The 25477-nt window shown below is 46.4% G+C and overlaps 1 protein-coding gene across 4 annotated transcripts in view; it reads left to right on the top strand.

The window, feature by feature from the left end:
- The window catches only part of NUMBL (NUMB like endocytic adaptor protein), a 34609-nt gene extending 9356 nt beyond the window's left edge, over window positions 1-25253 (top strand). For 2 of the 4 annotated variants that reach the window (XM_081107063.1, XM_081107064.1), the window contains 4 exons: window positions 15700-15889; window positions 18680-18982; window positions 22160-22282; window positions 23632-25253. In XM_081107063.1, the coding sequence (XP_080963189.1) occupies window positions 15700-15889; window positions 18680-18982; window positions 22160-22282; window positions 23632-24263 (1248 nt within the window). In that variant the 3' untranslated portion in view covers window positions 24264-25253. The remainder of the gene's footprint in view (window positions 1-15699; window positions 15890-18679; window positions 18983-22159; window positions 22283-23631) is intronic. The other 2 variants (XM_081107066.1, XM_081107065.1) reach the window with 1 other exon arrangement.
- The last annotated feature ends 224 nt before the right edge of the window (window positions 25254-25477 follow it).

The raw sequence follows: 25477 nt of genomic DNA, 5'->3' as shown, positions 1-25477 counted from the left end.
TTCAGCCTTGATTCATTTTCCCTGTGTTTCTTTATATTTTGGGGGGTCAAGGTCCCCTCTGAGAATCAGATGAAAACATCAAATGGGCTGTTTTCTCAGTAGTATTCTCCCAGTGAGGATTCTGAGGCTTGTAGCAGAAACCCCCAGACACCAGGGATTTCAGTGAAATGGAAGTTTCCTTCTGTTTCATGGGAAAGACCCAGAGGCAGGCCACGCAGCACTGGTGTGGCTCCCCTCCACTCAGCAGGGCCACCGCTCCTTCTGTCCTGTTGCTGAAGGAGAGCTCCACTTCCTGATCCAGGATGGATGCGCACGCGCCAGCCTTCACATCTTCCTCCCACCGCAGCATGGAGAGGCGCGTGAAGAGGGCATGTCCTCTCCTTTTTGGGAGCTGCGTATCATTTCTAATTGCATCCCACTGGTCAGAACCTAGTCACATGGACATCCCTACCTGCAAAAGACAGTGGAAAATAGAGCCTTTATTCTGCCCTGTCACCTGGACCCTGAATTCAGTCCCCCACCCACAGTCTCAGCCTCCTACATTAGCCAGTTCTCTGGTTGCTGGCAATAGAAACCAATCTGGCTAACGTTAGCCTAAAATAAAATTCTTGAAAGGCTATGGGAATCTCAGAGCAGTAAGTAACAGAAGGGCAGAGAGCGGGACATCCTGGGGACGTGGCAACAGGGGACAGTTCCTTCAGGGAACCATTGTGAGATGAACCCAACTCCCAAAGCTTTGGGTTCAAATTCTGATGAGAGGGCATGGGATTGGCCTGGCTTGGGTCACCGTCTTCCCCTTGGTCAGGGGAAGGGGGGGCACCCAGATTGCTTTATCCAGTGTTGTAAAGGAGTTCCCCAAAGGGGATTCTGGGGTAAACTGGACAAGTAAAATAACGCCTGTACCTTGCAGACCTTAGTCTCCACTCAGTGATTCCTTTATATTTCCGAAATTCCCACTGCAGAGAGCTCTGAGCCCCAAAACGAGGCAATACCCCGGATTTCCTCACACACACAATTTTAGACCCGAAACCAGGAGTAAAGAAAACAAATTTGAGGGTGTCAGTATTGATTAGTCAGTACTAATTGGGGCAAGTACTGCCAGGGACTAGCATGGAGATATTTGAAATATAGGGCCCACAGCAACAGCTATTTCTGGAAAAATAGCAGAGTAGTTGTATCAGTTATCTGTTGTGCGTAACCAATTTCTCCAAAATTTAGCGACTTAAAATATCAATCACTTATAATGCCTCACGGTTCCGTAGGTCAGGAATTTGGGAAAGGCTCAGCTGAGTAGGTCTGCCTCCAGGATCTCACACAGTTGCAGTCAGGTGGTGTGTGGAGCTGTAGCACCAGACCGGCCAGACGTCGCTTTCTTCATGTAGTCACAGGGTCTCCGGCATGGAGGCTTCAGAAAGCTGGGTTTCTTACACAGTGGCACAGGGCTCCAAAACAAGGGGTGGGGGGCGGGGGGAAGAGGGAGAGAAATTGCTTCAGCACATGCACTAGCCAGGAGGAAGCTGTGTTGCCTTTCTGGACTTGTTCATGTTATTCTATGTGTCCCAGACTCAGGGAAGAGGACATAGGGTCTGGAAGGGCATGTGGGGCCAGACATTTGTCACAACTGTTTTTTTGAAAATACACTGCCATCTGGTTAGTGTGGATTTGGTGTCAAACCGCCTGGCTTTGGGACCTTCGGCACAAGTGACCTCTCTCCAGGACTCAGTTTTCTCCTTATAAAATGGGGGTCATAGCAGCACCTCCTCACAGGCTTGTTGGGGAAGCATTCTCATTATGGCCACACACAGGAAGTTCTCAACGGAATCTTGTAGTAAGTGGCTAGCAAATAGGAACAGTTGCTGTCATCTGAAAACGAGTCAGGGATGAAAATCAAAGCAAGAAAAGGGCAGGGCCATCTCCTCCGGGTAGAGTGTGACCTTGGGCGAATTCCTTCCTGCTTCTGAGCTTTGGGTTATAAACATTAAGCAGTGGAATTCCCAGGATTCCCCAAGTTTAATTCTTTTTAGGTGAAATTTACATTCAATTAATAATTTTCAATTCAGTGGCACTTAGTACATTCCCAATGCCGTTTAACCATCATTTCTATCTAGTTCCAAACATTTTAATCATTCTTCAAAGAGACCTCATACCCAGTAAGCAGTTCCACCCTGTAACACCCCTCCCACTCCCCTCCCTGCCCCGTCACACACAGTAAGCCTCTGGCAACCTCTAATCTGTTTTCTGTCTCTGAATTTACTTATTCTAGACATTTCATACAAATTGTATCATACAGTACGTGGTCTTTTGTATCTGGCTTCTTTCACTTAGCATTGTTTACAGGGTTCATCCTTCTTTTTTTGGTTGAATAATATTCCATTGTATGGATTAGCCACATTTTGTTTATCTATTCGTCCATTGATGGAAATTTGGGTTGTGTCCATCTTTGGGCTCTTGTAAATAGTGCTGCTATGGACATTTATGGGCAAGTATTTGTTTGAGAACCTCTTTATAATTTTGGGGGGTATATACCTAGGAATGGAATTACTGGGTCATAGAGTAAACTTATGTCTGACTATTTGAGGAATTACCAAATTGTTTTCCACAGTGACTGCACTATTTTACATTCCTGCTAACAATGTACAAGATTTCTAATTTCTCCACATCCCCATCAACACTTATTTTTAATTTTTTGTTTAATAGTCATCCTAGTAGGTATAAAGTAGTTATCTCATTGAGATTTTGATTTGTATTTCCCTAATGACTAATGATGTTGAATATCTTTTCATGTGTTTATTGGACATTTGTTTACCTTCTTTGGAGAAATGTCTTTTCAAATTCTTTACCCATTTTTTAATTGTATTTTTATTTATTTTGTTAATCCTCACTGAGGATATTTTTCCATTGACTTTTAGAGAGAGAGTGGAAGGAAGGGGCAAGACAGAAAGAAACATCGATGTGAGAGAGACACATCGATTGGTTGCCTCCCACATGCACCCTGATCATGGTGGGGATCAAGCTGCAACCGGTATGAGACCGTTTAGTCTGCAGGCTGACGCTCTATCCACTGAGCCAAACCAGCTAGGGCTGTCTTTTTATTTTTGAATTGTAAAAGTTATTCATATATTCTTTATACTAGACTGTTGTTATCAATTTACAAAAATTTCCCCCCATCTGTGGGTTGTCTTTTCACTCTCTTGATAGTGTCCTTTATAAACACTTTTTATTTTGATGGAGTTCAATTTATCTGTTTTTTTTTTCTTTTGTTGTTTTGTGCACCCATTGTCATATCTAAGGACCCATGTTTTATTTCTAAAACTTCATGCTTTATTCTAAGAGTTTTATAGTTTTAACTCTTCTATTTAGGTCTTTGATCCATTTTGACTTAATTTTTGTAAATGGTTTGAGGTAGGGGTTCATCTTCATTTTTTTCCATGTAGTCCCAGCACCATTTGTTAAAGAGACTATCCTTTTCTCATTGAATAGTCTTGGCACCCATATTGCCAAGATAATCAATTGACTGTAGATATGTGGGTATATATCTGGGTGCTCAATTCTATTTAATTGGTCTGTATTTCGATCCGCTGCTTCATGCACACCCCCTGCTGGGATAGAGCCCACAACCCCAGCATATGTCCTGACTGGGACTCAAATCATGACCTCCTGGTTCATTGGTCAATGCTCAACCAATGAGCCACAACAGCCAGGCAGTATGACACTGTTTTGATTACTGTAACTTCGGAGTAAGTTTTGAAGTTGAAAAGTATAATATTTTGTTCTTTCTCTAAATTGTTTTGGCTATTCTGGGTCCCTTGCAATTCCATATAAATTTTCCGATTAGCTTTTCCATTTCTGTAAAAATTCCATTGGGATTTTGATAGGGATTGAATTAAATCTGTAGATCACTTTGGGAAATATTGCTGTCTTAGCAAGGTGAAGTCTTCCAATCTATGAATACAAGATGTTCCATTTATTTAGGTCTTTATAAATTTCTTCCAGCAATGTTTTCTACTTTTCAGTATATATGTCTTTCATGTCCTTGGTTATATTTATTCCTAACCACTTTGCTCTTTTAGATGCTATTGTAAATGAAATAATTATTTTTTAAAATTATTTTATTATTTGTCTGTTTGTTTTTCAACATCTTTTTTCTTTTTAAATCCTCACCTGAGGGTATTTTTCCATTGATTTTTAGAGAGAGAGTGGAAGAGAAAAGGAAAGACAGAGAGAAATATCGATGTGAGAGAAACATCAATTGGTTGCCTCCTGCATGTGCCCTGGAGCCTGCAACCGAGGTATGTGCCCGTGACCAGAATCAAACCCAGGACCCTTCAGTCTGCAGGCTGACACTCCATCCACTGAGCCAAACTGGCTATGGCTAAATGAAATTATTGTCTTAGGTTCATTTTTGGATTGTTCACTGCTAGTGTAAAGAGATATAACTGATTTTTGTCACTCTTGTATCCTGCAAATTTGCTGAATTCATTTATTAACACTAATAATTTGTGGATTCTTTAGGACTTTCTACATTAAGATCATGTAATCTGCAAATAGAGATGATTTTACTTCTCCCTTTCCGATTTGGATGCCTTTTATTTCTTTTTCTTGTCTAATTACTCTGGCTAGCACTTCCCGTATAGTGTTAAATAGAAGTGTTAAAAATAGGCATTTTTGTCTTGTCCTGATCCTAGGAAAATCTTTTAATCTTTTACCATTGAGTATGATACTGTGACTTTTTCATAAATGTCCTTTGTCAAGTTGAGGAAGTTCCCATCTATTCCAGGTTTGTTGAGTGTTTTTTATTATGAAAGTGTTGAATTTTGTCAAATGCTTTTTCTGCATCAATCAAGATGATCATGTGGGTTTTTTCTTCATTCTATTAGTGTATATTACATTGATTGATTTTCATGTGTTGAACCAACCTTGCATTCCTGGGATAAATCTTACTTGATCATAGTGCATAATCGTTTTAATACACTTCTGGTATTTTAATACACTTGCTAATATTTTGTTGAGGATTTTTTCCCCCCAAGTTTAACTTTAAGAGGTGGCTGAGCATCTTGATATGTCAAGATATGTCAAGGGCACGTACCTGGGTTGCAAGTTCAATCCCTGGCCCTGGTTGGGGAGTGTGTGGAAGGCAACCAATCTATACGTTTATCTCACATCAATGTTTCTCTCCCTATCCTTCTCCTCTCCCTTCCTCCCTTCCACTCTCTCTAAAAGTCAATGGAAAAAATATCCTCAGGTGAGGAGGTGGGGATTAATAACAACAACAAAAAAAGAGTGTGCACCTCCTGGCATTGTTATGAGGATTTCATAAAAGGATGCAAATCAGGGCGTAGCCGGGCTGGATACATTCACACTGATGGTCGTGTGGTGGTTCTCTGTGCTCTATACCGTGCATATATTAGTTTTCCTAATTCTTGCAGTAACCCGGTGAAGTAGGTGCTGTTTACATATGGAGAGGCTCAGGCACTGAGAATGAAGTGATATTCTTGAGAACACACACCTGGAAAGTGGGAAGCCAGCATCAATCCAGGCTGTCTGGCCTCGGAGCCTCTCAAGTAGACACTCAGGAAATAGTGACTGCAGTTTTTCACTCCCAATGTTTTATTAGAAGTAAAAGTCGAAAGCACGCAGAAAAGTCGAAAGACTTGTACAGTAACCAGTCACCTGTACACATACCACCCAGATCCTGCCACTTACATTTGCCTTTGTCACTCTGTTGCCTATCTGTTCATTTTATTTTTGATGCATTTTAAAGTTGCAGATACCTGAACACTTCCCCCATACTTCAGCATGCATACCGTTAAGTAGAATTCATATTTTTCCAGCTCTTTTTAAAGTAAAATAGCCTCTTGTCATGACAAAATGTTTTGAGCATATACCGCTGTATGAGCATACCCTCTTAACAGGCAAAATTGTACATCAAATTATATTACATGTTACCTCAGTATATAAAAATGCAAAGTGAAAATGATTTCAATTCCTTTTAACATTACTAGTAACAAATTCAGCAGGAGACATGAGACACAAAATCTTAGTAAAATGACACAGAAAAAGTAATAATGTAATTTTCACGTAAATTTAACTTGTCATAATTTGTTATGAATATACAAAGGCAATCTTTTAAAATGTTGTATTTGCTAAGATTCTGGCAACAGCTTTATGTAACAAGGCAGAGCATATCAGGCCTGCCACTCAACTTGTGTATGATGTCTCAGTTTCAATATGAAGCTATTAAAAAAAAAACCCACAACCTAAAACCTGCTTTTCACATGCTAAATATCTTGGCAAGAGTGCCGTAAAGCCCTAGCCGGTTTGGCTCAGTGGATAGAGCGTTGGCCTGTGGACTGAAAGGTACCAGGTTTGATTCCAGCCAAGGGCACATGCCCGGATTGCAGGCTTGATCCCCAGTAGGGGCCATGCAGAAGGTAGCCAATCAATGATTCTCTCTCATCATTGATGTTTCTATCTCTTCCTCCCTCTTCCTTCCTCCTTTAAATCAATAAAGAAATATATTTAAAAATAAAAGAATGCCATTAAATGCAATAAGGAATTTAAGATAGCAAGAATTAAAGTTAATAAAAGCTAAACATCAAACCTAAATAAAATTCATACAAAAAAATAACTATTACTAGTTATATAAAAAATTTCCTGACTGGTTAAAACGTAACCATATAAAACATGCACTTTAAAATCTTTAGCTGTCGAGTTCAAAAAGTAGCCGTGTCTAGGTCCTGACCAGGTTAGTAGGTTGTAGTGTCTTCCCGATGTGCTAAGGTTTTGGGTTCAGTTCCCAGTCAGAGCACACAGGAGTCAACCAATGAATGTATAAATAAGTGGAACAACCAATTTCTCTCTCTCTCTCCCTCTTCTCTCTCTCTCTCTCTCTCTCTCTCTCTCTCTCTCTCTCTCTCTCTCTTCTTTCTCCTCTCCAAAGCCAAAGAGTAGTCAAAATTAATTCAAATGTTATAACATATTCTAATGCTAAAATCCCCTCAGTATTTATTGGATTAGAGGTAAATCCCAGAGCTTCTGGGGCTTCCTTATGCTGTAAAAGGCTGTTTCTCTGGTTCACTCTGACAGAGACCAACGATGTCACTAAGCTGGGTGAAGCACCAGACTGCCGTACCCAGCTCTTACCTCCCAAAGCATGGCTACTGTGTCCCCAGAAACAGGCTGTGTGAGGATAAAAGGCAGTTACAGAAACAGCAAACCACCACCACCCAACCCTAAAAACTCCTTTCCCAGGTAGATAAAAGTATACAAGGTGAAAAAATTAAAATACACTTATTATTGGTTTCAGCCCAATCCCCGTGGGTCAGGCCGAGGGACCCCAGCAGTGCACAAACCCGTGCACCGGGCCTCTAGTATGCATATAAGATCTTTGGTTAATCTCTTCCTGCCCTTCCCCTGCCCCCTGGTTGTCAGTGCACATCATAGGTAATGGTCGAATGGTCGCTTAGGCTTTTATATATATACTAGAGGCCCAGTGCACAAAAATTTGTGCACTTGGGTGGGAGGGGGGTCCCTCAGCCTGGCCTGTGCCCTCTCACAGTCTGGGACCCCTCAAGGGATGACCACCTGCTGGCTTAGGCCCGCTCCCTGGGGGATTGGGCCTAAGATAGCAATCAGACATCCCTCTGGCAGCCCGGCAGCCCTTGGGGGATGTCCACTTGCCAGCGAGGAGCAGGCCTAAACTGCAGTTGGATATTCTTAGCGCTGCTGAGGAGGCAGGTGAGGCTCCCACCACCACCGCTGTACTGGCAGCCCTCAGCAGAGCTCCTCCCATGTGAGAGCGCCCTGACCACCAGAGGGCAGCTCCTGCATTGAGCGTCTGCCCCCTGGTGGTCAGTGTGTGTCATAGTGACCAGTCATTCCCAGTCATTCTGCTGTTAGGGTCAGTTTGCATATTACCCTTTTACTATATAGGATAGAGGCCTGGTGCACGGGTGGGGGCCGGCTGGTTTGCCCTGAAGGGTGTTCCGGATCAGGGTGGGGGTCTCGCTTGGGTGCCTGGCCAGCCTGGATGACAAGCTGATGGCTGTTTGCAGCTGGTCGCACCCCCCCTTCAGGGTGGGGGTCCCCACTGGGGTGCCTGGCCAAGCCTGGATGAGGGGCTGATGGCTGTTTGCATCTGGTCGCACCCCCTTCAGGGTGGGGGTCCTGCTTGGGTGCCTGGCCAGCCTGGATGAGGGGATGATGGCCGTTTTCAGGCTGGTGGGTGGCTGAAGCTCCCAACCTCTCCTTTTTCTCTTTTTTTTTATTCTGGGATTTATTTACCTTCTATGGCTGTCACTGGAGTTGAGAGCCGGCTTTAGCTCTGAGGCTTGGCTCCAGCTCTGAGACTTCGGCTGCTGAAAGCAGGTATCTGGGTTTGTTTGGCTTCTATAATTGCAACATTGTTTCTTAGAGTGCAGCTCAGAGGCCGGCAGTGGCTGGCGGGAACCTTGGCTTCCTCCGTCACTGGAGCAAGCAAGCCTCCTATTCACTTAGCTGCCTGGCTGCCGGCCGCCATCTTGGCTGGCAGTTAATTTGCATATCTCGCTGATTAGCCAATGGGAAGGGTAGTGAAGTTACAGTTAATTACCATGTTTCTCTATTTTTAGATAGGATAGATACTGCTAGTCAAAATATTAGCTTATTCTCAAATATCAATCACTAGGTATGACTGCAATGCATTATCTCCTAGAGTTATTAGGAAATAGAAGAGAAAAAGACAGATATTCAAGCCCCTGGCAACTTTTATGACCCTTTCACATGCAACATCTGAGTGGCTACAGAACAGTCCTGGAATAATTCTAAAAAACAAAAAAATTTATGCGTGTTGGTAGATATAATTCTCACAGTTGAAATTTTCTCAGACATTGCATTTTCTTTACAAGGGAATCCTTGTTTTTCTTTTTCTTTTTTTAAAAATTAAATCTTTATTGTTGAAAGTATCACATATGTCCCCCTTACCCCCCCATTGATCCCTTCTAGCCAATCCCTGTGCCCCCACCCCCTCCACACACACACACCTCAGGCCTTGCATCCCTGAAATAAATCCACTTTATGGTGTATACTCTTTTTAATATATTGCTGGATCTGATTTGCTAATATTTTGTTGAGGATTTTAGCATCTATGTTCATCAGGGATGTTGGCCTGTAATTCTCTTTCTTTGTAATGTCTTTATCTGACTTTGGAATTAAGATAATGCTGGCCTCATAAAAAGAGCTTGGAAGTGTTCATTCCTCATGGATTTTTTTGGAATAGTTTAAAATAAGTTTTTTTTCTCTCTTGCTTCCTTTAAGATTCTCTCTTTGTCTTTAATTTTTGTCATTTTAATTATGATATGTCTGGGTGTGGGCCTATTTGTGTTCTTCTTACTTGGGACTCTCTTTGATTACTGCTTCTTTTCCCTCAGTTATTATTGGCCTATTCAGGTTTTCTGATTCTTCCTGATTCAGTTTTGGGAGATTATATTTTTCTAGGAATTTATCCATTTTATCCACATTGTCCAGCTTGTTGGCATATATTTGTTCATAGTATTTTCTTCCAGTCCCTTATATTTCTGTGGTGTCAGTGGTTACTTCTCTGCTTTCTTTTCTGATTTTATTTATTTGGGTCCACTCTTTGTTTCTTTTTTTAAAATATATTTTTATTGACTTCAGAGAGGAAGGGAGAGGGAGAGAGATAGAAACATCAATTATGAGAGAGAATCATTGATTGGCTGTCTCCTGCACACCCCCTACTGGAGATCGAGACCACAACCCAGGCATGTGCTCTTGACTGGAATTGAACCCAAGACCATTTAACCCACAGGTTGACCTGCTATCCACTGAGCCAAACCAGCTAGGTCTCTCTTTGTTTCTTTTTTTTTTTTTTTTTAATATATTTTATTGATTTTTTACAGAGAGGAAGGGAGAGAGATAGAGAGTCAGAAACATCGATGAGAGAGAAACATCCATCAGCTGCCTCCTGCACATCTCCCACTAGGGATGTGCCCGCAACCAAGGCACATGCCCTTGACCGGAATCGAACCTGGGACCCTTCAGTCCACAGGCCGACGCTCTATCCACTGAGCCAAACCAGTTTCGGCCTTTTTTTTTTTTTTTTTTTTTTAACGCTCTTTGTTTCTTGATGAGTCTGGCTAATGGTTCATCAATCTTGTTTATCTTTTCAAAGAGCCAGCTCTGACTTAGGTTCTTTGATTTTTTTGTGTTGTTTTTAGTCTCTATGTCATTTATTTCTGCTCTAATCTTCATTATTTCCTTCCTTCTACTTACTCTGGGCTTTTCTTGTTCTCTTTCTAATTCTTTAAGTTGTAAGGTTAAATAGTGTATCATTAATTTTTCTTGTCTTTTGAGGTAATCCTGTAGTGCTATGAACTTCCCTCTCAGAACTGCTTTTACTGTGTCCCAGAGATTTGGGATTGTGTGTGCTCATTTTCATTTGTTTCCAGAAGTTTTTGATTTCTTTCTTCATCTCATTGGTAACCCATTCATTGTTTAATATTATGCTATTTAGCCTTCATGTGTTTGAATGATTTTCACTGTAGTTGATTTCTAATTTCATTCCACTGTGATCTGAGAAGATGCTTGATGTGATTTCAGTCTTCTTGAACTTGTAGAGACTTGTTTTGTGTCCTAACATATGGTCTATCTTTGTGAATTACCCATGTGCACTTGAGAAGAATATATTCAGCAGCTTTGGGGTGAAATGTTCCATAAATGTCAGTTCAATCCATCTGATCTAGTATGTCATTTAGAGTCACTGTTTCCTTGTTAATTTTTTGTCTGGAAGATCTATGCAGTGAAATCAGCAGGGTGTTAAAGTCCCCTACTATTACTGTATTGCTGTCAATCTTTCCCTTGAAGTCCTCTAGAAATTTATCTATATATTTAGGTGCTCCTATATTAGGTGTACATTTGTTTACCAGGGTTATGTTCTCTTTTTGGAGCAATCTGTTTAGTATTATGTTGTGACCTTTGTTGTCTCTTGTGATGGCCTTCATTTTGAAGTCTTTTTTTGTCAGATATGAGTATTTCTACCCCATCTTTTTTTCGTTTCCATTTGCATGGGAATTTTTTTCCCATCCCTTCACTCTCATCCTGTCTGAGTCTTTTGTTCTGAGGTGGGACTTTTATAAGGCAGCATATAATTGGGTCACATTTTTGTATACATTCAGCTACCCTACATCTTTTGTTTACAGCATTTAATCCATTTACATTTAAGGTTATTATTGATAGGTACTTATTTATTGCTATTTTAATTCTGTATACCTATGTCTGTCTGTCTCTCTGTCTCTCTCTCTTCTTCTCATTACAGCAGTCCCTTTAGCATTTCTTGTAGTGCTGGTTTTGTGGTGATAAACTTCTTTAGCCTTTTTTGGTCTGGAAGCTCTTTATTTCACCATCTATTTTGAATGATAGCGTTGCTGACTATAGTCTTGGTTTCAAATCCTTGCTTTTCATTACTTGAATACTTCATGCCATTTCCTTCTGCTTGTAGAATTTCTGATGAGAAATCAGCTGACAGCCTTATGGGAGTTCCTTTGTAGGTAACAGTTTGCTTTTCTCTTGCTGCCTTTAAGATTCTCTCTTTGTCTTTAATTTTTATCATTTTAATTATGATATGCCTGGGCATGGGCCTGTTTGGGTTCTTCTTGCTTGGGATTCTGGACTTGTGCTACTTTTTCCTTCACCAGGTTAAGGAAGTTTTCTGTCATTATTTCTTCAAATATGTTCTCTAGCCTTTGTTCGCCTTCTTCTTCTGGCACTCCTATTATGTGAATATTGTTACATATCATGTTGTCCCACAGCTCCCTTAAGTTGTCCTCCTGTTTTTTAATTGTTTTTTTTCTTTTTGTTTCTCTGATTGAGTGATTTTTTTCTACCCTGTCACTGATCCAGTGCTCAGCTTCCCCTGGTCTGCTGTGTATTTCTTCCAGTGTGTTCTTTCTTAGTGCTATGTCATTCTTTATTTCCGACTGGTCTTTTTTCATGGTTACTATACCTTTTCTCATGCTGTTGAGCATCTTTGCCATCATTATTCTGAACTCTATATCAGATAAGTTTCTTAGCTCCATTTCATTTAGCTCTTCTGCTGGAGAATTCTCTTGTTCTTTCATTTTGGGGTTATTTTTTAAAAATATATTTTTATTGATTTCAGAGAGGAAGAGAGAGAGAGAGAGAGAGAGAGACTGAAACATCAATAATGAGAGAAAATCATGGATCGGCTGCCTCCTGCACACCCCCTACTGGGAATCAAGCCCAAAACCCGAGCTGGTGCCCTCGACCGGAATCGAACCTGGGACACTTTGGTCCACAGGCTGACGCTCTATTCACTGAGTCAAATCGGCTAGGACTTGGGGTTATTTTTTTTTAATATATTTTATTGATTTTTTTTACAGAGAGGAAGGGAGAGGGATAGAGAGTTAGAAACATCAATGAGAGAGAAACATCGATCAGCTGCCTCCTGCATACCCCCCACTGGGGACGTGCCCACAACCAAGGCGCATGCCCCTGACCAGAATCGAACCCGGGACCCTTCAGTCCGCAGGCCGACACTCTATCCACTGAGCCAAACCGGCCAGGGCTGGGGGTTATTTTTTTATGTCTCCCCATTTTGATTGCCTGTTTGGGTTTGTGTCTATATTAGGTAGATCTGCTATGATCTCTGGTGCAGGATAATGTCAGACACTGTTTCTGACTGTCCCTGAGTACCCTGTTTGGGGCTATCAGAAATCCACAGCTATGGCTCCCTCTGCTGGGGCTGGGTGTTTTTGGAAAGGAACAAGATTCTACACCGGGATCTGCTTTTCCTAGCCCCAGGCCCAGAAGATCAGGCAGAGTCAAAGCCTCCAGAGGTCTTCCTCTGCCTGCAGTCCAGTTGACATTCAGTATTGATTTGCCTCAAGCTATAGACCACAGGGTGGGGCACGATGTCTTCCAACATGGTGGGGCAATTGTCTTCACCCCAAGCAAAAACTTGTATAGGTAAGACCTGTGGAGAAAGCTGCCCTCTGCAGTATGAGGGAATGACTCAGTACATGAAATCGGGGTTGTGCTCTGAGCCCAACCCCAGAGACTCCAACCCTGGACTCTCCTCACACAGCTCCAGTCCACTCTGCCCTCCCTCTGCCTGAGCCCAAAGTGAGTGGCTGCACACGAAATGTTGTGTGTTGGCCCTTTAAGAGGGTGCCTGCATTTCTAGCTGTCTCTGGCTGGCAGACAGCAACCCTACTGGTTTTCACAGCCAGATGTTCTGTGTGCACCTTTCTCAGTTCTGGTGCTCTGGGGTGGTGAGCCCAGCTTGGGGTTTAGACCCAGAGTTCTCAGTGGAAATTTCCCACAGCTGAGATATCCCTCCCTTTAGCTCAGTGGTTCTCAACCTTCCTAATGCCGCGACCCTTTAATACAATTCCTCATGTTGTGGTGACCCCCAACCATAAAATTATTTTCGTTGCTACTTCATAACTGTAATTTTGCTACTGTTATGAATCGTAATGTAAATATCTGATATGCAGGAAGTATTTTCATTGTTACAAATTGAACATAATTAAAGCATAGTGATTAATCACAAAAACAATATGTAATTATATATGTGTTTTCCGATGGTCTTAGGTGACCCCTGTGAAAGGGTCTTTCCACCCCAAAGGGGTCGCGACCCACAGGTTGAGAACCGCTGATTTAGCTGCTGTCTGTGGGAGCCTGGCCAGCCCTGTGGCATCTCTGCATGTCCTACCAGTCTCTATGTGGTCTCCACTTCCTACCCTTGGTTATTAGGGTTCCCTCCGCTAGTCTTCAGTTGATATTTCAGGGTGGTTTTTCTGTATTTTAGTTGTACTTCCAATTTGGTCCTGGGAGAGTGTCAGTGTAGCTCCCACCATTTTTTCAGGGGCTGTTTTCTAATATGCAATCGGAATCCTGATTTTTCTTAATGTTACTATAATGAGTCAGGACTTGAACTATCAGCCTTCTTTTTCTTACTGTGCTTCTCTTTCTCTTTTGCTTTATCTGTCTTCACCGCTTTTCTTTTCTTTTTTGTTAATCCTCACCTGAGGATATTTTTCCATTGGTTTTTAGAGAGAATGGAAGGGAGAGGGAGAGACAGAAAGAAACATTGATTGGTTGCCTCCCACATGTGCCCCCACCAGAGCCAGGGATAGAGCCTGCAACCAAGGTACGTGCCCTTGACCTAAATTGAACCTGGGACCCTTCAATCCACAGGCTGAAACTCCAGCTACTGAGCCAAACCAACTAGGGACTTTTCTCTTTTTTGCTTATACTTCCTCAATATTATCTGATTCTGATAAGGACTCAGATGATAAAGGTTTACCGCCAGGATACATCTTTCTCTATTTGCCGAGTCCTTGAACTTGAATGTCCTTTCCTTTCTCTGTTGCATCTCTTTTTTTTTTTTTTAAGATTTTTTTATTGATTTTATTTTTAGAGAGGCGGGGGGAGAGAGAGAAACATGGATGTGAGAGAGAAACATTGATCGGGTACCTCCTGAACAGCCCCACTGGAGATCAAACCCAAAACCCAAGCATGTGCCCTGACCTGGAATCAAACCAGCAACCCTCCAGTGCATGGGACAGTGCCCAGCCATCCAAGCCACACTGCCAGGGCTCAGTTGCATCTTTTGACTTCTTTATTTTTTTTTAAACTCTCCCTTCTGTCTGATTCACTCTCTAACATAGAACTTTCTGTAATTAATGTGAATGGTTGCTCTTTTTCTTTTTGTGAATTCACCTCTTCAGGCTCTGAAGAACTGCTGGAAGAATCAGAGCTTGAAGAAGATTTCTTCTTTTTTCTTGCTCTATCTTCTTTTGGCTGAACTCCCATTTCCACTTAATTATTTCTCCCTGGTCTTTTTCTTGATCTTTCTTTCAGTTCTCATTCATTTTTTTTCTTCAAATTTAGTTAATTCCTTGGAGCCTTTCTTTTTCTTTTCTTGTTGTCGTTTCACTTCTTTCCAGGTAAGCCTCGGTTGATTCAGGTAATTAGCTTGGATCGTTGACCCTGAAGACTGGATTGAACCCTTTGAACTGGCCATAGCTTTTGGGACTATATAAGCCTCGTGGTTGTCCCATTTCCCCGTGGAAAAACACATGCTGACCATAACCTTAGGTATACTTTTGCTGAGTTTTGACAACTGCATACACCTGTGGAACCCAAACCCCTGTGAAGTTCTAGAACATGACAACCACCCCAACCCATCCCCCTGCCCTTCCCAGTGCATCCCCACCCCACCCCCTAAGAAAGAGCCACTGTCCTGACTTTTTTCACCACGGATTAGTGTTGCCTACTTTAGACCTTCATGTCAAGGGAGGTCTACAGTATTGCACCCCTTTTCTATTCCCTTCCCCCACCCCTTCTCTATGACGATCATCAGCTTGTTCTATATATCTATGGTCTGTTTCTGTTTGGCTTTGTTTGTTTGTTTTCTCTGGATAAATAGCCAGAAGTGGAATTGCTGGGTCGTATGACAGCTCTGATTTTAATGTTTTGAGGAATCTCCAGTCTTGAACCCTTGTTGCTGGCTTTCTGTTTTCACTCATTTGTGTCCCTCGGTGCAGGTGTTCACTGAGGTCCCAGCGGCAGAGGGATGGTCCGGGGTCACCCAGCTCCTGGGAGCTGGGACCCAGGGCTCCTGGTGTCCAGTGTGCACAACTCGGCACCTCCAACCCTGGCCCCACCCTCTCCTCACAGGGCGAGAGGCTGAGCCACGCTGTGGGCTGTGCTTTTGCTGCCTGCCTGGAGCGGAAACAGCGGCGGGAGAAGGAGTGTGGGGTCACGGCTACCTTCGATGCCAGCCGCACCAGCTTTGCCCGCGAGGGCTCCTTCCGCCTGTCTGGGGGCGGGCGGCCCACTGACCGAGAAGCCCCGGACAAAAAGAAAGGTGGGTCTGCCCAGGCGGCAGGGCACGGAGTGGGCCCCGGGGGCTGCGGGTCCGCTTTGCAGGGAAAGCCGCGGCGGTACAGGGGCTCCACAGTTCACAAAGCAGAGCACCAACCACAAAGTTTGGTGACAGTTTATAAAGCTCATTTAGTTAGAGTCCTTTGGGCAATATTCTGCGGGCCACAAATCCCAGCAAAGTTCACAAATGGCTCTATTGCCTGCCAACTCAGGGAGGTGCCCAGGCTTTTCAAAGTGTGTACAAAAGAATGAACTTGAAAATACAGAGTAATCAAATGTAGTAAGGATAAGTATAGCTTACTGATGTTTTTATTTTATTTTGTGTATGTTTGTACATGTAATAGGTTAGCATGTAAAGGTATTTCTTACTCTGGTTGCCATCAAGAAAGTTTGCTAAACATCTGATAGACATTCTAGGTGACTGGCAAATACCTTTGTAAATTGTAAAAAAAAAAAAAATTTCAACGTAAGTGTATTATATGCTCAGTCACAATGTGACTTAATTTTTCTTTTCTACAGATTCTAGTTTTAAGATTTTTTAAAAACATTGCTTAAAATTGACAAAGAATTTCCCATTGGGAACTGTTCCAGATTAAAGGGGACTAATGAGATTTGACAAGTATTATTAAATGCAGTGTGTGGTCCTGCACATATGTAAAAAAGAACGTCTATAAAGGACATGATCTGGACAGTTGGGGAAACTGGACTACGGACTGTAGATTGGCTAATAGTATTGTACTCATGTTCGGTTCCCCACGTGAGAAATTACACTGTAGTTGTGCAGGAGACTGTCCTTGTTCTTTGGAGGTACATGCTGAAGGCTTGGGGTTAAGTTGTCTGAAAGTTACTCTTTTTGGGTTTTTTTTTGGTTTTTTAGAATTTCTCTTTATTTTCAAAAACTATATCTGTATTGATTTCAGAGAGGAAGGGAGAAGGAGAGAGAAGTAAAAGCATCAATGATGAGAGAGAATCATTGATTGGCTGCCTCTTGCTGGGGATCGGCCCACAACCCAGGCATGTGCCCTGATCAGGAATTGAACCATGACTTCCTGGTTTATAGGTCAAGGCTCAACCACTGAGCCATGCTGGCCACACTGAAAGTTACTCTTAAATGGTAGGGGAAAATTATAGAAGGAGTGAGAGAGCACATATGATAACATGTTAACACTGGGGACCTTAGGTGAAGAGAGCCTGCACGCTTGCCCGGCTGGTGTGGATCAGTGGATTGAGCATTATCCCGTGCACCAAGAGGTCACTGGTTCAGTTCCCGGTCAGGGCACATGCCCGTGTTGTGGACTCGATACACAGTAGCGGGGTGTGCAGGAGACAGCCAATTGATGTTTCTCTCTCATCCATGTTTCTACCTCCTCTCCCTTTCTCTATCTAAATATCAATAAAAACATATTTTTTTAAAAAAAGATAGGAAACATGCACACTCATTGTTCCATTAAAACATCTTTTCTATAAGTTTAAAATAGTTCTAACAGAAAAGTTAGGAAAGCAAATTTTTTAACTAATTCTTATTGCTTTATCAATAATTCTTTTTAAAAAAATATATTTTTATTGATTTCAGAGAGGAAGGAAAAGCATGGAACATTTACTGCCTCAGCTGACCCTCTCAGGAGGCCCAGTGTGTGTGTGTGTGTGGGGGGGGGGGTTATAGTGCAGAAGCTGGAGCCCAGAGAGTGAAGGGGTGGGGGGAGGGACACTTCCTAAGGTCCCTAAAGGGGGTTTGAGGGGGGTAGAGGTGGTTCCTGGTTCCAACCTGTCCCAGGCTGTCACCTGGCCAGGCCTGGGTGAGAGCCTCACGGCCTCAACCCGCAAGATGGGAGAAGAAATGCCAGGTGACCTCCCTGCCCACTCTGGGCCTGAGTTTAAGCTCCCTGGCATTCAGGCTACAGCTTGGGTGAGGCCCTGATTGGAGGGTGTGTGTGTGTGTGTGTGTGTGTGTGTGTGTGTGTGTGTGTTGGCAGGGGTGAGGGGACCCTGCCCTGGAAGAGCAGGCCTTGGGTAGTCCCAGAGTGGAGGGAGACCAGGCTGAAGGGCTGGAGAGATCTGGAAAGCTCCCCAGAGGAAGTGTGTCAAGCTGGGTCTACTAGAAGGATGGGTAGCAACTGGAGGGAGGGAGGAGGTAGTTGAGGTGGGAAGAATGGTGGGAGGTACAGCGACGGAGAGACGAACAGACAGAATGATAGAGGAAGACAGCATGACGTGGGGAGACCAGGCCAGAGGGAGACAGGTTAGGGTAATGGGACCACCAACTCCAGAGCCGGCCTGCCTCTTGCTAGCACTGCGGCTTGGGCAAGTCCCTTACCGTTGCTGGGCCTAGGTCTTCACCTCTGAAAATGGGGACACTGGTGGTATTGGCCTCAAGGGGTGGCTCTGAAGATTGAATGAGTTAGTAATTGCCAGGCACTTGGAACAAGGCCTGACTCATTGGTCATGCACCAAGCAAGTGTCCATTACATTAGTCAGAAAAGGAGATAGAAGGGCTCAACGGGGAAACGGGGAACAGCAGAGGAAAGAGATCGGTGGCAGAAAGCTAGCAAGACACAGAAGGGTAGGTTGGGGTGAAATTCCTCAGTGGCTTCCTGGGGAAAGCGGTCTTGGCTTGGGTGGGGGTGAGGGGCATTCACGGCCCTGACCAGCCTGTCTTGAGGGCAGGAAACACTGGGTGAGGAAGGCAGCGCGGGGAAGGACCCAGGGGGCCAGGTGGGGAGGCCTCTGATGCCAGGGTGAGGTATCTGACCTCCGTCTCCCGTGTCTCCAACAGAGGCGGCAGCTGCCCCCACTGCGGCTCCCGGCCCTGCCCAGCCTGGGCGCGTGTCCCCGACACCAGCCACCACATCCCCTGGTGAGAAGGGTGAGGCAGGCACCCCCGTGGCTGCAGGCACCCCCGCGGCTGCCATCCCCCGCCGCCATGCCCCCCTGGAGCAGCTGGTTCGCCAGGGCTCCTTCCGTGGGTTCCCGGCGCTCAGCCAGAAGAACTCGCCTTTCAAACGGCAGCTGAGCCTGAGGCTGAATGAGCTGCCGTCCACGCTGCAGCGCCGCACTGACTTCCAGGTGAAGAGCACAGGTGAGCCGGGATCAATTCCACTGGCTGTGCGGGAGATAGAGAACAGGGGGTGGCCACCACGATTGATTAGCACTGTCTGCCGTGCACACAGATGAGAGGTGGAACACGTTGTGATCAATTAGCAGTGCCTGCCAGGAGCTAGAGTAGAAATCATGATCCATTAGCAGTGTCTGCTATGGACAAAGGATAAAAGAAAGGTGGCACAAATCATGATCAATTAGCTATGTCTGCTGTGGTTAGGGAAATGCAAGAGGGGGCCTACATGACTGATTAGCAAAGTGCTGTGGACAAGGGGAGGAGGGCAGCTGCACCGATGCCAGGATGTTGCTCAGGAGGAGACTGAGGCACCGGCCTTTGCCAGTAAAGCCATGAGATCTGGCCGCGTGAAGAATTCAGGCTGAGTCACAGAGGATCGTGATGGTTGGCAATGCCTGCCTGGGGCAGGGAGAATAGAGTGACGGCTTACATCACGAGCTCCTTCCAATGTCTGCGTGAGCAAGAAAAAGGAGAAGGTGGCACACCACGTGGATAATTAGCAGAGTTTGCTGTGGGCAAGGGAGGAAGGGAGAGCAATAGGAGCACTATGTTTTTACCCACGGAGAGACGGCCAGAGGAAAGGTGAAATGGAGGGCACAGGGAGCGTGGGAATCGCAGGGTCAGGGAGCATGGTGGTGGCTTTGTGATGTCACTTGAGGGCAAAGGACTGGGCCAGGGCAGCACCCACCATCGTTGATTAGCAATGTCTGCCACGGGTGATGCTGGGAGAGAGGCCGTTTAAATGTCCTATTTTGCTTGGAGGGAAGATGGAGTCACAAGGATCAGTCCTATCTTCCAGCATTTGGCCTGTAGAGGCCAGAGCCAGGTGAGGGGAAAGCATTGTGTTTGATTACTCATGTCTGCGATGTGCCCAGGAAAGGAGAAAGATGGTATATGTCATGATGTAAAGCAGTCTGGCCCAGCGGGTGTGGCTCAGTGGTTGAACGTCGACCAGTGAACCAGGAGGTCATGGTTCGAACCTGGTCAGGGCACATGCCCAGGTTATGGGCTCAATCTCCAGTCGGGGGCATGCAGGAGGCAGCTGATCAATGATTCTCTCTCATCATTGATGCTTCTATTGCTCTCCCTCTCCCTTCCCTTCTCTGAAATCAATAAAAATATATTTAAAGAAAAAACAAGGCAACAGCTGCGGTGAGAAAGGGAGAGGAGAGGTGGTGTGGTACCACGTTTTGCTTAAGGGAGACAGGCGGGAGGGCGGCCTTTCCTCCCAGCTGCCGGTGAAGTCACGTGGTCTGGCCTGCTCCCCTGCTCCAGACACCTCACCGGGACACCTACCCGCACGGCCTCGGGGACTGGTGTGGGAGGTGTTGGCGGGTGTCCAGGAGGCTGGGCTACTCCAGAAGGTGACGGCTGGGCAGATGCCAGGGCTTGTTGAGAATGACTGGCATTCACCCCTCCGTGTCCGGCAGCATCCCTTTTTTGCTGTCCTCTTACAGCCTGACAGTAAGCTCACCCCCAGGGCTGTCACACGTGCTCCCTGGAGGGGGCAGGCTCCCCAGGCTTTATCTGACAGCCTCACACTCCTGTAGCCAATTGCTCATTTGCTTAGACGTGACTTGCCACACAGACATTTCACCAACTCACAGATGTTCCAGTCAGTCGCACACTTAGTCAAGTGCACACCAAAGTCACACAGAATTGGAAGTTGCAGGTACACCCCCATTCATGCACACTTGGAACCACACATGCAGATTCATGCATGCTTGCAAACATGTGCACACATCATGCAGGCAGAGTGGCTCACACTTGGGAATCACAGTCAGGTCACCACACACTGGATTTCAGTCGCACTCAGATGCCACATCCTCTGAGGCTACATGCTCATTCGGACTCACACACGCACTCCTCATGTAAATGACCTGGAAGCCATATTACCCCCCCCCGCCCCCCCTGCTGACTCCTCCAGTCCGTTTCTTCCTCATGCTCATTGGAGCATCACCCCTGTTGCCGAGCTGTCACAGGCACTTGTCGCCCCACACCGCTGTGTATTCAGATCGTCCCTTTGCTCATCTCAAGTGCTCTTGAGGCCCCACATCTGCTCACTGTCTCCCTGGCACAGCTGTGTCTCTGCCCTCGGGATATGTGTTATAGGCCGGGGTGGACAGGGCTCCATTTTGCCACCCAAAGCAGGACAAGTGATCCCCAGCCAGTGAAAAACAGTGGCCCACGTCCATTCTGACTGGTCAGTGCTCTCGCCATCTATGTGGTTAAATATATTTTTTAAATTAATATATGTTTTTATTTTTAAAAACATAATTGTATTGGTTTCAGAGAGGAAGGGAGAGGGAGGGACAGAAACATCAATGAGACAGAATCATTGATTGGCTGCCTCCTGCACGCCCCCTATTGGGGCTCAAGCCTGCAATCGGGCATGTGTGTGACCTGGAATTGAACCGTGACATCATGGTTCATAGGTTGATGCTCAGCCACTGTGCCACGCTGGTCCGGCACTATCTGTTTTTAAACAGTTTAAATATTTCTTCTGGTTTGTAGCTATAGACAGGTCCTCCTTGAGGTCCCCCCTTGATTTGGGGCCCCTGTGACTGCCATCCAACTGCTGGGAAAATGTCCCAGGGCCAAGAGACCGGAGAAAGAGGCTGGTGACTCCGTCACTGCACCAGGAGTTGATTAAGGGAATTTACTTATGAGGCACATCGTGGACAGGGCCAGATGACACGAATATCCTCTGTGCCACAGGGCAGGCGCTCAGAGGTTATACGGGACAGGGCAGGATGGAAGGGTGCGGGGTGTGACCTGCCCCAGGTAAGGGGACACCACTTACATGCTTGCCTGGGCCGGGCGGCGACCTGTTCCGGGAACAGCACACCTGGGGCAGAGGAGAGGTCTCTCAGGGGGTTTGCAGGACGCAGCCTCAGTTCTGGCTCTGACCTGGCTTGTGGGTCCAGTCCAGACTATCAGTACCCAGTGTCACACACTCCTTGCACCACCCAGTGTCACACACACACACATGCACAGAGTTATCATTTTTGTGACCATGGCCACTTAGTTACTTAGTTACCACCGACCCAACACACCTTGTGAGAGGAGCACCTGAGGGCAAAAGGCTCAAGAACAGGGTCTGGGACTATCACTGACCTCCGCCTCTCCCTGACCTCCCAGTGCCTGAGATGGAGCCGCCTGGGGCCAGCGACAGCGACAGCATCAGTGCTCTGTGCACACAGATCAGCTCGTCTTTTGCCAGTGCTGGAGCGCCAGCACCAGGGCCGCCGCCTGCCTCCACAGGTGAGCCCAGCCCTGCCTGGGGTGCCCCCTGCATCCCCTTGCCCCACTCAGGGTCACCGCAGGGACTCCAGGGATCTTGGAATCCCACAGGCTCAGGACCGTGGGCCATCTTAGAGCTCTGGGAGCACCTTAGAACCAAGGAATCACTTTGTTTTTTTAATCCTCACCCAAGGATATGTTTTTATTGATTTGAGAGAGGAAGGAGAGAGAGAAACATCAACCGGTTGCCTTCCGTACATGCTCCTACCAGGGTTTGAACCTGCAACCTAGGTATGTGCCCTGACCAGGAATCGAACCCACAACCTTTTGGTGTATGGGACGATGCTCCAACCAGCTGAGCTACCCAACCAGGGCCCCATGGGATCATTGTTATTTTCCTTTTATTTTTAAATATGTTTTTATTTCAGGGAGAAAGGGAAAGGGAGAGAGAGGTAGAAACATCAATGATGAGAGAGAATCATTGATTGGCTGCCTCCTGCATGCCCCCTACTGGGATTGAGCCCACATCCGGGGCATGTGCCCTGATTGGAAATCTAACTGTGACCTGCTCAACCACTGAGCAACACCAGCTGGGCCATGGGATCATTTTTAAACCTTCCTGTCTTAGCCTGGCCGGCGTGGCTCAGTGGATTAAACATCATCCGTGCACCAAGAGGCCTCCAGTTCAGTTCTGGTCAGGGCACATGCCCCGATTGCAGGCTCCATCCCCAGTAGGGGGCGTGCAGGAGGCAGCCGATTGATGTTTCTCTCTCATCGATGTTTCTGTCTCTCTCTCCCTTCCTCTATATCTAAAAAATCAATAAAAACATACATTTTTAAAAAGACTTCCTGTCTTAGAATAATGAAAGTCAGAAACCGCTAGCCTTAGCCTCACAGGGTACTGGAACCTAACCGACTTGGGGCCACGACCCTGGAGTCTCACCGCTTTAGAGAGTGCTCTCAGACAGCGCAGTGGAATCGCCTCACCTCGGGCGTGTGGTGGAACCAGGAGAGCACCTTAGACTTGCAAACAATGTAAATTTAAAGCTCTTAGAAACCATCGAACCTTACTCATCACGTTAGAATGAGGAGGATCTATGGCGCCTCAGAATCTTAGCCTCCTAAAACAAAACATCCCAAGTATCAGAGCCAAGGGCGCTATTAAACACAGTTAATCGCAGGTGATTGATGGTCAGTCCTGCCTGTATGTTTCCCACCTTGGGGCCTTAGAATCCCAGAACTGGGTGTTCTTAGCACTGCAGAACTGCTATGTGGTCCAGGACGGATTTAGGCCTAGTTCAGAGTCTGACCCCGGCCTCGGGTTCCTTCTGACGCAGCCCTTGCCCTCACCTGCCCTCTCCTCTGCCCAGGGACTTCTGCCTGGGGCGAGCCCTCGGTGTCCCCGGCAGCCGCCTTCCAGCCCGGGCACAAGCGGACCCCTTCGGAGGCCGAGCGGTGGCTGGAAGAGGTGTCCCAGGTGGCCAAAGTGCAGCAGCAGCAGCAGCAGCAGCAGCAGCAGGTGTCCGCGGTGCCTGCCGCACCCCCTCCCCTGCAGCCCTTCCCCGCCCCCGTGGGGCCCTTCGATGCCGCACCTGCCCAGGTGGCCCTGTTTCTGCCACCCCCACACATGCAGCCCCCTTTTATGCCCACCTACCCAGGCTTGGGCTACCCGCCCATGCCCCGCGTGCCCGTGGTGGGCATCACACCCTCGCAGATGGTGGCCAACGCCTTCTGCTCAGCTGCCCAGCTCCAGCCACAGCCCACCGCCCTGCTTGGGAAAGCTGGAGCCTTCCCCCCACCTGCTGTGCCCAGTGCCCCTGGGGGCCAGGCCCCCCCACGCCCCAGTGGGGCTCCCTGGCCCCCAGAGCCAGCACCCACCCCAGCCCCTGAGTTGGACCCCTTTGAGGCCCAGTGGGCAGCATTAGAAGGCAAACCCGCCGTGGAGAAGCCGTCTAACCCCTTCTCGGGCGACCTGCAAAAGACCTTCGAGATCGAACTGTAGCCCCAGCCGCCTGCCCACCCCACGATCTCCAGGCCCCACACCTAGGAGCTGAGGCCCACCTCTCCCCTCATCTTGCTCCCTGGGGCTTCGCCCCTCAATATCCCTCTAACTCCTCCTCTCGACCACCCCCACAACCACTATAGAACCGACATTGTGACGCCCAGGTTTCCACAGGATGGAGTTCAGGGACAGACCAGCCTGGCAGTGCTCCTTCCCCGACCCCAGGCACGGGGGTGGCAGTGGTGCCAGGGGGCGCCCTCGGTTCAAGCTACAGTTTCCAGTTCTGTTGTTGACCTTCCACCTTCCACTGTTGGGTGGGCTCGGGGAGGGATGTCCATTTAGGGGCTCTCCTGGGCCCCACATGGTTGCCCCCACACACACACACAGCACAAGCAAAGGGCTTCCCTCTGCCCACCTGCTGCGTTCACTGCCAATGCTGTGCTCACCCTGTTAGCCCTCTCCCCCACTCGGCCCACATCTTCCCCGGACCAAGGTCTCTTGGGGGCAGGGGCCAAGTTGGGGGCCCAGGAAGTGAGTTTGGGGGGAGGGCAAGGAGATGCTCAGTTACCTCACGTTGGTGCCCCCTGGGGGAGGGGCCCAGAGGAAGGGGGAGGGGTGCCTGGCGGGTACTTTTCTATCTTTTATTTCCAGATTTTTTTGTATCTAAACTTGCAGATTTGTATTATACCAGGATAGCCAATAAAGGAAGAATATAATGGTGCCCCTCAGGAAAGCGGGATGTGTGTCTGGGAGGGACGGTGAGGTCACAACCTTCCTTCCCGAGGCGTCCCCTAAAGCAAGAGGGTCTCCCTGCATGATAACCCGAGTCAGAACGTAGCAGCAGGTAGCAGCTGGCCTGGCACGGAGAGGTGAGTAGTAAAGGGTGCCCACAATTAATCACCCCATTTCTGATGCTTCAGATTTTGAACCCAGGAATTAAAATTCTAATCTGCTGCTAATAAGTTCAGTATTAAAATCCCTTCAAGTTAACGAGGTTTGGAATAATATGAGCTGGTCAATTCTTGTGTCATCGATTGTATTCTCTGTAACCGAGACCAAAGTGTCATTCGATCTGGCAGCATGTTTCAAGTCTGTCTTGTTTTGGGGCCCCTTGATATAATCTACCTTATATATTTTTAATTATATAAATTATATGCTTAACTCTATAGCTCTTTAAAACGAGGTGATTGATTTGGTGAAGCCCAGTGTTATCT

This window comes from Myotis nattereri, assembly GCF_964212035.1.
Source record: "Myotis nattereri genome assembly, chromosome: 15".
In the NCBI taxonomy this organism is placed as follows: Eukaryota; Metazoa; Chordata; class Mammalia; order Chiroptera; family Vespertilionidae; genus Myotis; species Myotis nattereri.
This window is presented reverse-complemented; position numbering and strand designations above follow the sequence as displayed.